We start from the raw sequence: 12,801 nt of genomic DNA, 5'->3' as shown, positions 1-12,801 counted from the left end.
CATATTGATATATTTATATATCAAAATATAAATTTTGATAACATATTTTCATCTTTATTTCGTTTTGTAGTTTCTCTTGGTTTAATTTCTCTTAAGACTTCTTCTCTTTAACAAATGGGTGATTTAGAAATAAGTTGTTTAATTTCAAATATTTGAAGATTTTCCACTTACCTTTCTGTTACTGATTTCTGGTATAATTCTAGTGTGTTCTGAGATCATACATACTTTGTATGATTTCTACCATTTCAAATATATTAAGGTATGTTTTATGGACCAGCAAATAGTTTATTTTGGTGAATATTCCTGTAAGCTTGAAAAGAATGTGTATTCAGATGTTGTTAGATAGAACGGCATGAATTTTAAAGCAATCTGACAAAAGAACATTAAACTTAAATCCTATTAGAAGACTATCCTATTAACAAGAGTTCTTAAATTTAACCTAATTTTCCTGAACACAGCTAATCAGAAACTGAGCAAATATTAGCTTATATATGTGAATTCATATGTAAAGAAAAACCTAATTTTTAAAAATAATTTTCATTAGTTGAACAAAAGTTTAAACCTTTTATGCCATTTTCAGAGAGGTAAGAAAAGATAATGTTTGCCAAATACAAAAAAGACATTAAATTTTAATCTCCTAAGAAATCATTAGCAATAATATTTCATAAAAACTACTGTTAGAGAAAAGACGGTGCTCCCTGGGACACGGAGACTGACTGCAAGCAGAAAGTTTATTGGGAAGCTTTCCCGACAGAGGGGGTCTGAAGCATAGACTTTAGCTTCCCCACCAGCATGGCAGGGGTCTGAAGAGAAACTTCAGCCCACTTCTAGAAAGGGGAGATTTGAATTTATACAGTACATTCTTAGGTGGAGAAATGATAGTCGTTGGGAGGGGGTTGAGGATCCGAGTAAGATGCAGAGGCCAATAGGAAGCCCTAGAGGTGAAGGTTTTCCCTTGTATGGCTAAAGGGTAGTGGGTTAGAAAGTTATGTTTTCTTGGAATGCTGGAAGAGCAGGTAACACTTTCATCTGAAGGGAGTGAAGGTCTCTATCTCCTTTTAGTCCCATTTCCACGTGGTTTCTTTGTTCAACCTTTGGGGAAGTGCCGTGCTTTCAGACACACAGGCTTCCGTGGCAGGGCTTGCCTTTCCTCAATGCATGTCAAGGGGGAACTGAGTCACAGTTTGTTAATTATTGCAAACCAAGTGAGGCGGAACCTCTAACGACTACTTCTAAGGATATTTGAAAGCCTCCCTTTATGTGACACCAGTTTGTACTCTAAACATGATTGGAAAGAATGAAATGAGAAAAAATTATATAGAAAAGGGGGAAAGAGCACATGCCACACCAACTATTAGTTTTTGTAAGACTCTTCCTGGATATATGTCTCCTGGTGAGAAAACTCACCATGATATTTCATTTTGCCACTTACTCTCCTGATGAAAGAAATTATTCTTTTGATATCTACTCCAGAAAATTTGCTATCTTTAATGATCAAAGAAAGAAAGGGTGATAAGTAATCTGAAAAAGTCAACTAATCAATCTCTAACCAACTCAAATCCAATCTGTTCCAATGAGCTGTCCCACAAGTTGTTATATATTTTGTTTATAAAGCTCATCAGGTTAGAAGGTGTTTAAACTCCCTTCATAGTGATTCTAAATTAGCAATGCCCTATGACAATTTTTTCTTATGTCTTTCTCAATTACTCCTATTACAGTTTAAATTAAACAGCTATTATTCTTGCCTTGGATAGCTATGCTATTTCCACTCAATATGATTAAATAAAATTGATCTGGTTGATTAATAGTATTAATTTGAAAAAAAAGAAGAGTCACACAGTAAAACCGTCTCTTCCAGTTCAACCGATGCACTTTGTTAAAAATAAGTGATAATAATAATAAGGTCTTTAAGCGACACCCCAATTCTTAAGAGTAGGCATTCCATTGAAAATTACCTTTTGTTGAATCATCTTCTATTGGCTGTTTGAACAATGTAATGTCTTTGAAAGTGCAAAGAAACAAGACCACCTTTTCATGTTCATTTCTTATTGGTGCAATTTGCATATAAAACCAAACAGGGGTTCCTGTAAAGAGAGAAAGAGAGAAAAAAGGACAATGGAGAGTGGCATGACCTCATAAATGGTTTGGTTTCCTGCCTTTCCTCTTCCTTCAGATGCCAACTCCTATGACAGAGAATCAGCATCAACACCAAATTATTCATGTTGTATTTTTATTACTTGCATAGTATTTTTTGTATAAAAAATTTTTTTAGTTCAAAAATTAATAAACACATTTTTCAATCCAAAATATAAAAATTCTAAAGTAAAGCCTGGGGTATTGTTTCACCAGAATCTAACATAGTACTTGGCAAAACCAAGTACTTGTTAACAGTTATAGAAGTGAATGATGATTAACATTTTATTATTAAATTGAAATTTTTTCTTTCTTTAAAAATATTACAGCCTCATAAAAAATTAAGTTTTGTTTTTCCTTCTATTTATTGTTTTCATTTCTTATGCTTATTTTATCTGTCTTGGTTTTATTTTCACATCCAGGTTAGACTAGATTGCATTTTATCTTGTTTGGAGGTAGGCATAGATGAAGATAAAATAAAATTGACTTGGTAAATGAGAAAAGGTTTATTCACTGCATAAAACATTTCAGCAAAATATTAATGGTGGAGTGGTAAAATGAATGAGAGAATTGTAAGTTTGCCTAATGGTTCAAAGAAACTGGGAAAATCAAAGGTGGAAGTGATAGACCTGATATTGAGGGTCTATCACTTCTTAGAAGTGGCTAGAAAGGCATCAAGGAGGTTATAAGGAGTATTTTTAAGGAAGTACTGGCTATAAAAGAAATTCAATAAAGCTGTTTTTGTTTCCACATGTTAGGTGGCATTAAGCAGAAAGGTGAGAACCCAAAGGAATCATAAGAAGTTTCCAAAAGTTCACCTGCAAGGTGACTGAGGACAAGCAAAGGAGTTCAAATACTAAGAAAGATGGAGTGTCACAGTGGGGAAAAGAGCAATGAGGTTTAAGACTGTCCAAAAAGTATAAGTGCCATAAGCGGTGTGGATTTTTTCTTCCTTCCCGTTCAGTTTGGGATGGTAGGCAGGTATCGATTGTGGAAACATAAGATGAAAGTCTTGGATTGACAAGATGATAGCTCTCAGGGCAAGAGATGTTTCACAGGCAGAGCTGTGGAGGGATGGCCATGAGGAGACAGCAATTTCAAAGTGGGACTGAAAGAGCAACCCGAGCTGTTCCCTTGCTTCTGTCCCCTTGAGGAGCACATTGTAAATCCCTTATTTTCCCACCTTATCTATCAGCGTCTGAATAAATACCCAGTATGGGGCATAAGTAATTAATAGAGTAAGTTTAGGAATCAGAAAGACTTGGGCTCTAATCCCAGCTCTGCTGCTTACTAATGATCTGATATTGGACAAGTCACTTAACTTCTCTGAGCCTCAATGTTCTCATCTACACAATGCGGATAATAATAATATCATATCTCTTAGGACCACTGTAAGAATTAAAGTGAATTAACATAATGACCAGGACAATGGAAGCATTCACTAATGGCAGCTATGATTAGTACTTTTATTGTTGTCTTAATAGTCCATTACAAAGGGATGCTGCTAGCCCCAGTAGACATGCAGGGGCCTTAAGGCAGTCTTGTTACTTAAGTAAAGCAAGTATCACTTTTAGGTCTCCCTACACCAATGCTGTTCTCAACTTCCTCCTTTCTAGTCTCACCAAGTGTTATTGCTCCTCTGTGCAACCATTGTTTTTTCTTGGTACTTTGAGAATTAGTAACCATACCTGATACTCTAATAAGTATTCTTCTTGGAGGAACATTGAAATGCTGCCTCAGTTTCAAGGCTCTGTGGTTGGTAAGATGGCAGACCCTATGGCTTTGACTGCATTCCCACATCAGAGAGAAGAGGACATCAGCAACACTTGGAGCCTGATGTCCACTGAGCTCTAAGTGAAACCTTCAAGGTAGCCCGAAGAAAAAGAGACACTTGTCCCCAGTCCTTGAGAGCCTTAGGCATGCTCACAAGCCACTGCCTCCTATTTCCCTCACTCAAAGCATGAGGCAGGTCTCTCTTATCAATTCTTCAATCATTTCCTCCTGGGGACACCAGAAGACAGAGTTTCAGAGCATTCAAGGCTTAAGATTTGGCCAAATTAGGAAGCAGCATTTTGTCAAATAATGAATATTTCAAGGCAGGAAAAAAATGCCTTTACCATTAAAGAGTTAAACATTGAAGGAATGTTCCAATAGATTAAAACAACACTTTCTATAATACTATCTCTAAGGGACAGTATAGTAAAGCCACTCCAAAAACACTATCTTAAAGATAGTGTGGGATTTGGATGGTGAAGTGTGCAGCTATTAATACAGATTAATACAGTTGAGAGTTGATAACCTCTTAGTGGCTTCCAACGAAACCAAGTAAGCAGAAATCCATATCTGTGGCAAGAAAATCACCTAATGCCACCACAAAAGGGAATTTGCCATGACAGTAAGATGAGGAGACTTGACCTCTGGGCTTAAGCAGTCAGAGAATTAAAAGAGGAGTTTTCTGTGGGAACATTCAGTTCTGACACCCAAGTCCTTTGTGACCACAGGGGGACTACGGAAAACACAGCCCTTTCCAGACTGATTACAGGATGAGACAGATACCTTAAAAACAATTGTACTGTCTCCCCAAGAGGCCTGTTCTTTGTTTTCTGTTTCTTATTTCACACAGTGTGTCCCAGAACTGAGTGATGTGCTTTTACAAAGCAACAGACCTAGATGGAAGCAAATACATGGCCGATGGCTGTTCCAGCACAGTGAGCTTGTCTATGAAGGCAGAGAGGTCATAAACAAAAAGAAATGGGCATTAAAAATAAGTAGTTTTCCAAGGTCTTTTCGAAACTTGTACAAAAAGAGATGATGTTACATTTCTGCCTTCCTAGAAAACAGCAAATTTTAAAATTCTGACGTAGAGTCAAGCCTCAGCTTTAAAATTACTTTTGAAGTAGATTTTACTTTACAGTAGTTTTTTTTTTCAAGTTGGGCCACAGAGTCAGACTTCCCCAAGTAGCTGGGTATTTGCTGAGTAGTTTGTGATAAATCCTCACGTTCTGGATTTAGGGTTGAGGGAAGGGGCAGGGGGTCTGGGGAAGAGAGTCCTATTGTGGCTAGAAACTCAGAGCAGTGCCCCAGCAGGGATTATTAAGGACAGCCCAGCCATCAGAGTTCTTCCTTTATATAAACAAAAATAGCCATTTAAAACCATCACCCTGCAGGACATTATATATCCTGCTATAACCCACTGAATGGACTGATGGACTGGGAGAGAGTATAAACTACAACATAAACTCTAATCCATGCTGTGTAGCAGTGCTCCAAAATGTACTCATCAAATGGAATGAATGCAACACACTAATAAAAGAAGTTGTCAATGTGGGAGGAGTGGGGGGTGTGGGGAGTGGGTATATGGGAACCTCTTATATTTTTTAATGTAACATTTTGTGTGATCTATGTATCTTAAAAAAAAAAGACAGTAATTTAAAAAAATAAAATAAAACAACCAAAACTAATACCTGAAATGACTGAAATTGCTTAGATTTAACTCACACTTCTTTAGAGTGTTCCAAACCAGACTCATCCTTGTGTATACTTACTGTTGTGATGGTTATTCTAGTCTGATCTTACATTTGTTTATGGTTAATTCAACACTAGGATCTCACTTGTGTATATTTAGTATTGAGATGGTAACCACTCCACCCTTCCCTGTTTGAATCCATAAAAGCCCTAAACTCCTAAAAATCAGGGAGGCAGATTTTCTGACCCTTGGGCCAATGACATCTTTGCTAGACTAGGAAATAAACTTTCTCACCTGGAATGCCAGTATCACAGGAATTGGTCTTTAAAGTGAATTGGAAAATAAATAAATAAATAAATAAATAAATAAATAAATAAATAAAGTGCATTAGGAGGAAATAAATAAATAACACCATCATCCCAGGGCTATAATTTCTTTCCCAACAGTAGAAACAGCCCATCACTAATCAGAGCACTGGACCTAAAAAATAGAGGCTGCAAACAAAAAATGTCAGTGGTGACACGTTAAACAAGATACCTCAGATCCCCCCACTTGCAAACTGGTGTCTAACCTCATTTCTTAATGGAACTTGGTATTCAGGCATTCCGAAAACACTTTTACAAAGTTATAAGAGTTCTTTCTGACATTAAAAAAAAGTCACAAGAATATGCTTTTGGAGGTTCAGTTGATCTTCAAAAGCCTTTACCTAACTGCTTACAAGACGTCATGAACTATTTGCTATTAAAAATAGCACTCAATTATAATACATGGATAATACCTATGTTTCAGAGTAAAGCAAAAAAGCACAAGGTTGATATTGTACAGATAGGGCACACAGGTTTTAATCTATAGTGCCATGGGGTATATTTCCTACTGAGTATAAACAGACATCCATACATATATAGATAGTTATCTGAGAAAAACCAGTCAAGCCTGAACAAAAGTCAGAGAATTAATTCAAGCCATTAAAGTAAAGCAAAATACTTAACCACCCTGGAAAGAGACTTTTAGAAATGTAAAGTGCAAGTTATCCCTGCCAACATGATTTATAGAAAATAAATGAAAGGGAATTCCACTAAGAAGTTTTTGAGAAATTCAGACATTTAAGGATCTGGCTTAGATGCTTTAACAACAGGCAAAGACATGTTTATTATGCTTAGTCAAATGCCAAGGGGAATGACCTTAGTAGTATGGAATATTCTGAAATTATTGACTAAACTCAGGATTTATCCCTAAGCCATTGACTCTAAAGGAAGGGGTTTGGGCATATGGCTCTATTATGAATTAACAGTATATATTTGAACCTGGTAGAAAATACCCAGAAACTACCTACTTTGCTTTTTCTCTTATAGAGGAGAGAGCTGATAATTCAGATTGCCTTCTAGTGACAATCAAACCCTACATGTAACTGTGATTTCCTTGGCCTTGATTCTAAAATGAACAATAAGATGTTAAGACATGCCTTAGATAAAATCACTAAAGGCAAATGTTCCCATTACCAAGTGCACTACTCTGAAGCAATCCCTTTGATCATCCATTAGTGAAAAGAAGATCCTTCTTCCAGTTCCAAATATTCTTTAGAGAATGAAAGTTTGAGATAAAATGAAGGGATTAAATTTTGCTCCATAAGATCCAATATGCACTGAACATGGAATAAAATTTCTTATTGAGGCAGAATGTTTCCCAAACACCCCAGGAAGAATTTAGTAACCATCAATTTCCACTGAAGACAATTATGAGTTTTGTTATCATTTACCATTAACACTAAATCCATTCTATAAATTGATCATCCAAAAGGAGGGAGAGAGGGAAGGACAGGAAGGAAGAAAATTTGGAAAAGTGGCAAAAAAGAGATAAAAAATAGATGACCATTTAAAGAAAGTGAATTATGAAAGTGGACTTGGTTGGTGAATACAATAGTTTGTTTTTTGTTTGTTTGGCTGACTTTTCCTCCAAACCATGATGGGGAGTCTATATCATGAGGCCTTATCTGATTATATAATGGGCAATTGACAACTCACAAATTGCATCTTAGAAATCAGTTTACAAAAAGTATTTATCACATGCAAATGACCTGTCCTGAAAGTAATGACTACTCTCAGTAGCCTTCCACCTGGGGCAAACAGTCTGAATTCCAGCAAAAGGCCATGCTGGTAAAGATTCACCTCAAGTAGATACCATATGTTCATATGTTATTATTTATGTGTAGAATGGTAATCACACATCCCCAGTGATACCAATCACCTTTTCCTTTAACCATAAGCAGAAATAAATGATAATCAACTGTCATTTTTAGTTGTCACATAACTATTGGATTTTATTACAAAAAAATTACAAACATTTTTCTGCCTGGCATAAAGTCACATTTAAAACCTCATATTTTTTTAATGTAACATTTAAATAGATAAATAAAAAAGGGGAAAAAATGCACCATACTTTTCTTCCATTACTCAAAAGGCTGTTCTCATAGATAGAATCGTTTAACAATTTTATGTAATTTTGCCAGTCCGCACCCACCCCTCCCTACAAAGAGAACAAGCAATTTGAATTTTACTTTCTCTCCACATTATAGCACAATTACCACTTACCAAAACATAACATTCATAGAGAATTAGCACATCTTATTGATAATTCAGATACCTACTGTTTTTCTTGTAGAGGAGAACTTCAAAGCAGTTTGACTCATAGTTGTCAAAAGTCTGCCTGACTTTCTCAATGGTCTTCTTGTCAGTCAATTCACCATACATAAAACTGGAAAAAAAGAAACAAACTCCATTTCAGTTTTGTGTTGCTTTTCAAGTGCTATGTAAATGATACAGTTGTCTTTGTTCTATTAAGTATTCAAATTTAGTTGCAAAATATACTGTTGCTCTCACAAAATGAACTAAAAGAGTTAAACCATTGTTTAATCATGGTATCGCATGGTATCACATTATTAACCTTCTTGCAAAAAATCAGCTTTTGTAGTTATTTCATAAAAATATGCACACACACACATGAACACACACACACAGGAGCAGTCCTCACTTTACACAGTTCCATTGTGCATGAATTTTATTTACTATGGTTTAGTTAAATTAACACATTTCCCAAAATCAGTTCAAATTTCAGTTACCACAGTATATTAACATTGTGAGTAATTGCATAAAATACAAACTTCACTGCTACCTTCTGCAGTCCAAGAATCACTACATAAATAACAGATGCACATCATGAGAGTAACTGATCATACCCATTCTTTTAGACTCTGACTATGATCTGTCTCCGTGCATCTAGTAGTTCTATCACAGACAGCAAAGTGTGTAATTGTGCCACCTCCCTATATTCTAGTGATAAATCCATATGATATTTTATAAAAATGGATAACTTAAGGTGGAAATGGTGCAACAAAGATGAAAAGTGAAGCAAAGAAATGAAAAATGATAATGTTGGAAATGTAGTTCTAATCAAACATAAATTAACTTGAGATGAAAATAGATGTGTGTGGAGATATTGATACATCTACCACTTGAGACCCTCTAGATATGCAGCTTGAGGAAATTAGTTAAGGTGTTCTTATCAAATAAATGAAGAATGTGGATGAAAAGGATAAACATTTCCCAGAGGAAGTAATGCCAGCAAAATCTTCACATTAAAGGAACTCTTGGAGATAGTTCATGATAGTGAAAGTAGGAAGGATAAAATGTTGGAAGTTGATATAGACTTCTAAAGGAGTTTAACAACTGTCCAAGGAATAGAAAATACGCTCACTTTATATGTCATATAAGAAAAAGATGAGGGTAAATACTGTTCAAACTACTAGTAATATATTTTTCACAAAGAAATAAAAACACTTTGATTTTCAATGTTCCTAATATTTTAAATTACAATGTAATGAATAAATGTTAGTTTAATGATTATTTCCATTCCCCTATACATTTATTTTTTTATTTATTTTTAGGAGGTACTGGGGATTGAACCCAGGACCTTGTATGTGGGAAGCAGGAACTCAACCACTGAACTACATCTGTTAAGCCCCCAACACATTTATAACTAGCAGTAAGACATTTTAATGCTTTGACAAACATATTTAAAGATCACAGAACAATCTTAATTTTCCCCATTGAGTATTATGATTACACGGTTTCAGCTTGCATGGCCTTTTTTTATGGTCTTGCATTATCATGAAAAGTGAGAACTGCATATATATAGTATTGGCATTTTATATCATTTAGGAAGGTTTTCTTAAGTTAGATATGTTTAACCAGAGGAGAATGTAGGTGACAATTTGAAGCAAACATTACACTATTACTATGGCTAGAGGAACTACAAAATAAAATACAGTTTAAGGAGTAAGTGTCTACTTTCTACAACAATTTCCTAATATTTAAAATCTATTTTTCTAAGAAAATTTCACCAGAAATCTGATTATCTTCAAAACAGAACTCACTCAAGGCCTATATACCTCTAAAACATCATTATTGATGCTTTCAAAGTCATCATTGTGCATCTAGTTTTATATACATAATTCTGCTAGATAGCATAAGTATCTAGACCATTTCTTCTACCAGGATAGAATATGTGGAATAGCTATATGCCTTGACTAAATGGTCAAATGGGGATTTTATTGGCTTTCTTCTAGTTTTCAAAGAGTTTGGGTATTGGTTTGCTTTATACCAAAGGCTGATCCAAGTTTCATGGGGCCTGAAGTTTACATAATTTGTGGTGCCCTCTTTAAGAAAAAGTATACAGAAATTATAAAACCTAAATTAGGCATAAAGCCTTGAAAAGCATCCATGCAATGAGAGTCTCTCAGGGTTAAGATTCACCATCTTTAAGGAAAATCTGCCCTTGAATGTACCAATTTATAAAATTGGGAACAGGAAAAGTATAGTTTGTTAACAAGATCCAGCAAAGAATAGCAGGATCCAATAATAATACTACATCGTGACTAGAAATTACAGGATAACTCAGGCCCATCTTTTGGGCCTAGGCAACTAGAATTATAACCTAGGCAACTAGAATTATAGAACTAAAAAATGGAAGGAAAAGTTTGAGGCAGGCCAAAGATTGACTAGCTCTTGAGAAATCTTTATCCTGTGTTTTCAATTACAGTGTTTCTATGTTACATTTTTTTAATTTATCATTATAACAGCAAAATAAGCTAGAGAATATCCAAATAAAATGACAGCCTTTAACTCCATAATCTTATATCTAGACTAACACAAGTCAGCTTCAAAGGAAGCTTCAGAGGGCAGTCTACTTGTAAAATGACATTGAAAAATGCTCTTCTTGTCAAAGCCAGAATTTCAGTTAAAGTGAGTTTTATTAAAAATCTCTTGAAAGCATTCTAATTAAATTAGGAGTCATCAATTAAAGACAAAGACCTCCTTCTCCAAAATGTATAAAATAATATTAGTTTAATTCTTTTAATATTTTTACAGACAGATGAACCTCTAAAATTAACTAGGTTTTTCATTGACTTTTATTTTTATGCTAAAGACCTCATAGTAAAGAGGAAACAAACATACAAGAACAATTTAAGCTTAAATTTGTGGTTTTAAAAGGTTAAAGTAAAATCATTTTACTCCTACTACCAAATGGCAGACTTCTACATTTCAGCAAACTGAAACATAATATTCACAATTGACCGAAAGAAAAAAAGGAAGCCTTTATAATATAACAAGTCACAAGGATAAAAATTGTGAAAATCTAACCCTAATAGAATTCAAAAATAATTTACAAGTCAAATCAAAACAAAAGAAACTATTTTGAGGATTGGTGTAATAATGCCATTTGAAAAGAAAAGTAACATTGATGCAACTAAAACTCTGAGGAGAAGATGAAAATGAATAAATAAACTTTTCAAATAAATTATGACAATTCTATAATAAATTTCTAATTAGTTTAACCTTCCCAATGCTTAAAATCGTTTGCTCTAGGGAAATAAAAGCAGCACTATTTTTTTAAATCCCAGATTATTACAATCTGAAGACTTTCATAACGTAGTCTTTCGTTTCTTGATGTTTCATTCATATTTTTCATTTTAAGTTTAGTATACCATATATTTCCAGTGACAGAAAACACATATGTAGTGATAAAATGTAGCAGTTAAATAATAACACCAAGGACTATAAAGAATGTCTAAAATGTACTATCTATCCTTCCAAGGCAACAGTTCTGAGGCTAATTTAACTTATGAGCATTTCTATCCAAAGTTGTCCAAATCATACTATCTAAATCAATGGTTTCACATTATCCTTTTTTATGGCATATTTGTTTATTTTCTTGGTTTTATTACATGTAAATATTGAATGTATTTAATATAGTTTCACACAACCTGACTCAGGGATACCTGAAGCTGAAGCTCAGTGCTGTTTTTGAACAATTGACATAATTTGAGGGGACAAAAGTTTTAGAAATGGTAACCATCAAGATTAAGAAACTTTATAAAATAATTTTATATAGGTTTTACTGTTCATCAAATATTCTTAAGAAATATATACTAGGACCATGAAATATTATGTAACTTCAAATGACTGTCTTAGAATGCCAAGCTCCCCTTCTGTAATTATAAATGACTATACAGCTGCACTGTTATTTTATTGGAAAGCAAATAAAATTCATTTCATACAAGCTACCAATCACGGCTATAATATTGGGCAGTTGTGATGTAACAGAAGACTAATGAACTTGGAGGATAACTTACAAAATGTATAACTCATGGGCAAGTTGCATAAACTCTCTGAACCTTAATTTCCTTATCATTAAACCAAAGATAATGATAATATAACTCAAATGATAAGGATTAAAACATTAAAGTTGCAAATTAGAATGTGCTATACAACTGCTAAATTATTACTGGAATACTTCTTATGGATGTGGTTAAAAGAAGGATGCCCCAGCCCCAGACTCATCTCCCTTACTTCTCCACAATTCTAGGACACAGATTGGGCCATGCTTGCAATGGACAGGGACACTGTGCCTTAAAAGCAGATGCACATGGTTCTGAGATTCTTCCTCCTTTGTGAGCCATGAGGTAATGCATAAGCTGATTCAGGGTTGGCTCCTGGATAATATAGCCAATTCCCTTTTCACACAACTAACTGGTCATAAGATTTAGTCTCAGGAGTGAGAAATCCTCCTTGGACCTAGGCAAAATGATATCAAGTTTGCCTGAGCATGTGGCAGTATACTCCTATGTATATTCTGCCCTAGAAATG

General features: G+C 34.5%; 1 protein-coding gene across 1 annotated transcript in view; it reads right to left on the bottom strand.

The window, feature by feature from the left end:
* KCNH5 (potassium voltage-gated channel subfamily H member 5) overlaps positions 1-12,801 on the bottom strand; it is a 276,207-nt gene that overhangs the window by 229,705 nt on the left and 33,701 nt on the right. The window contains exons 3-4 of the mRNA XM_058293308.2: positions 8,244-8,350; positions 1,956-2,084 (exon numbers count right to left, since the gene is read on the bottom strand). Coding sequence (XP_058149291.1) covers positions 1,956-2,084; positions 8,244-8,350 — 236 coding nt within the window. The remainder of the gene's footprint in view (positions 1-1,955; positions 2,085-8,243; positions 8,351-12,801) is intronic.

This window comes from Dasypus novemcinctus, chromosome 3 (genome assembly GCF_030445035.2).
Source record: "Dasypus novemcinctus isolate mDasNov1 chromosome 3, mDasNov1.1.hap2, whole genome shotgun sequence".
In the NCBI taxonomy this organism is placed as follows: Eukaryota; Metazoa; Chordata; class Mammalia; order Cingulata; family Dasypodidae; genus Dasypus; species Dasypus novemcinctus.
This window is presented reverse-complemented; position numbering and strand designations above follow the sequence as displayed.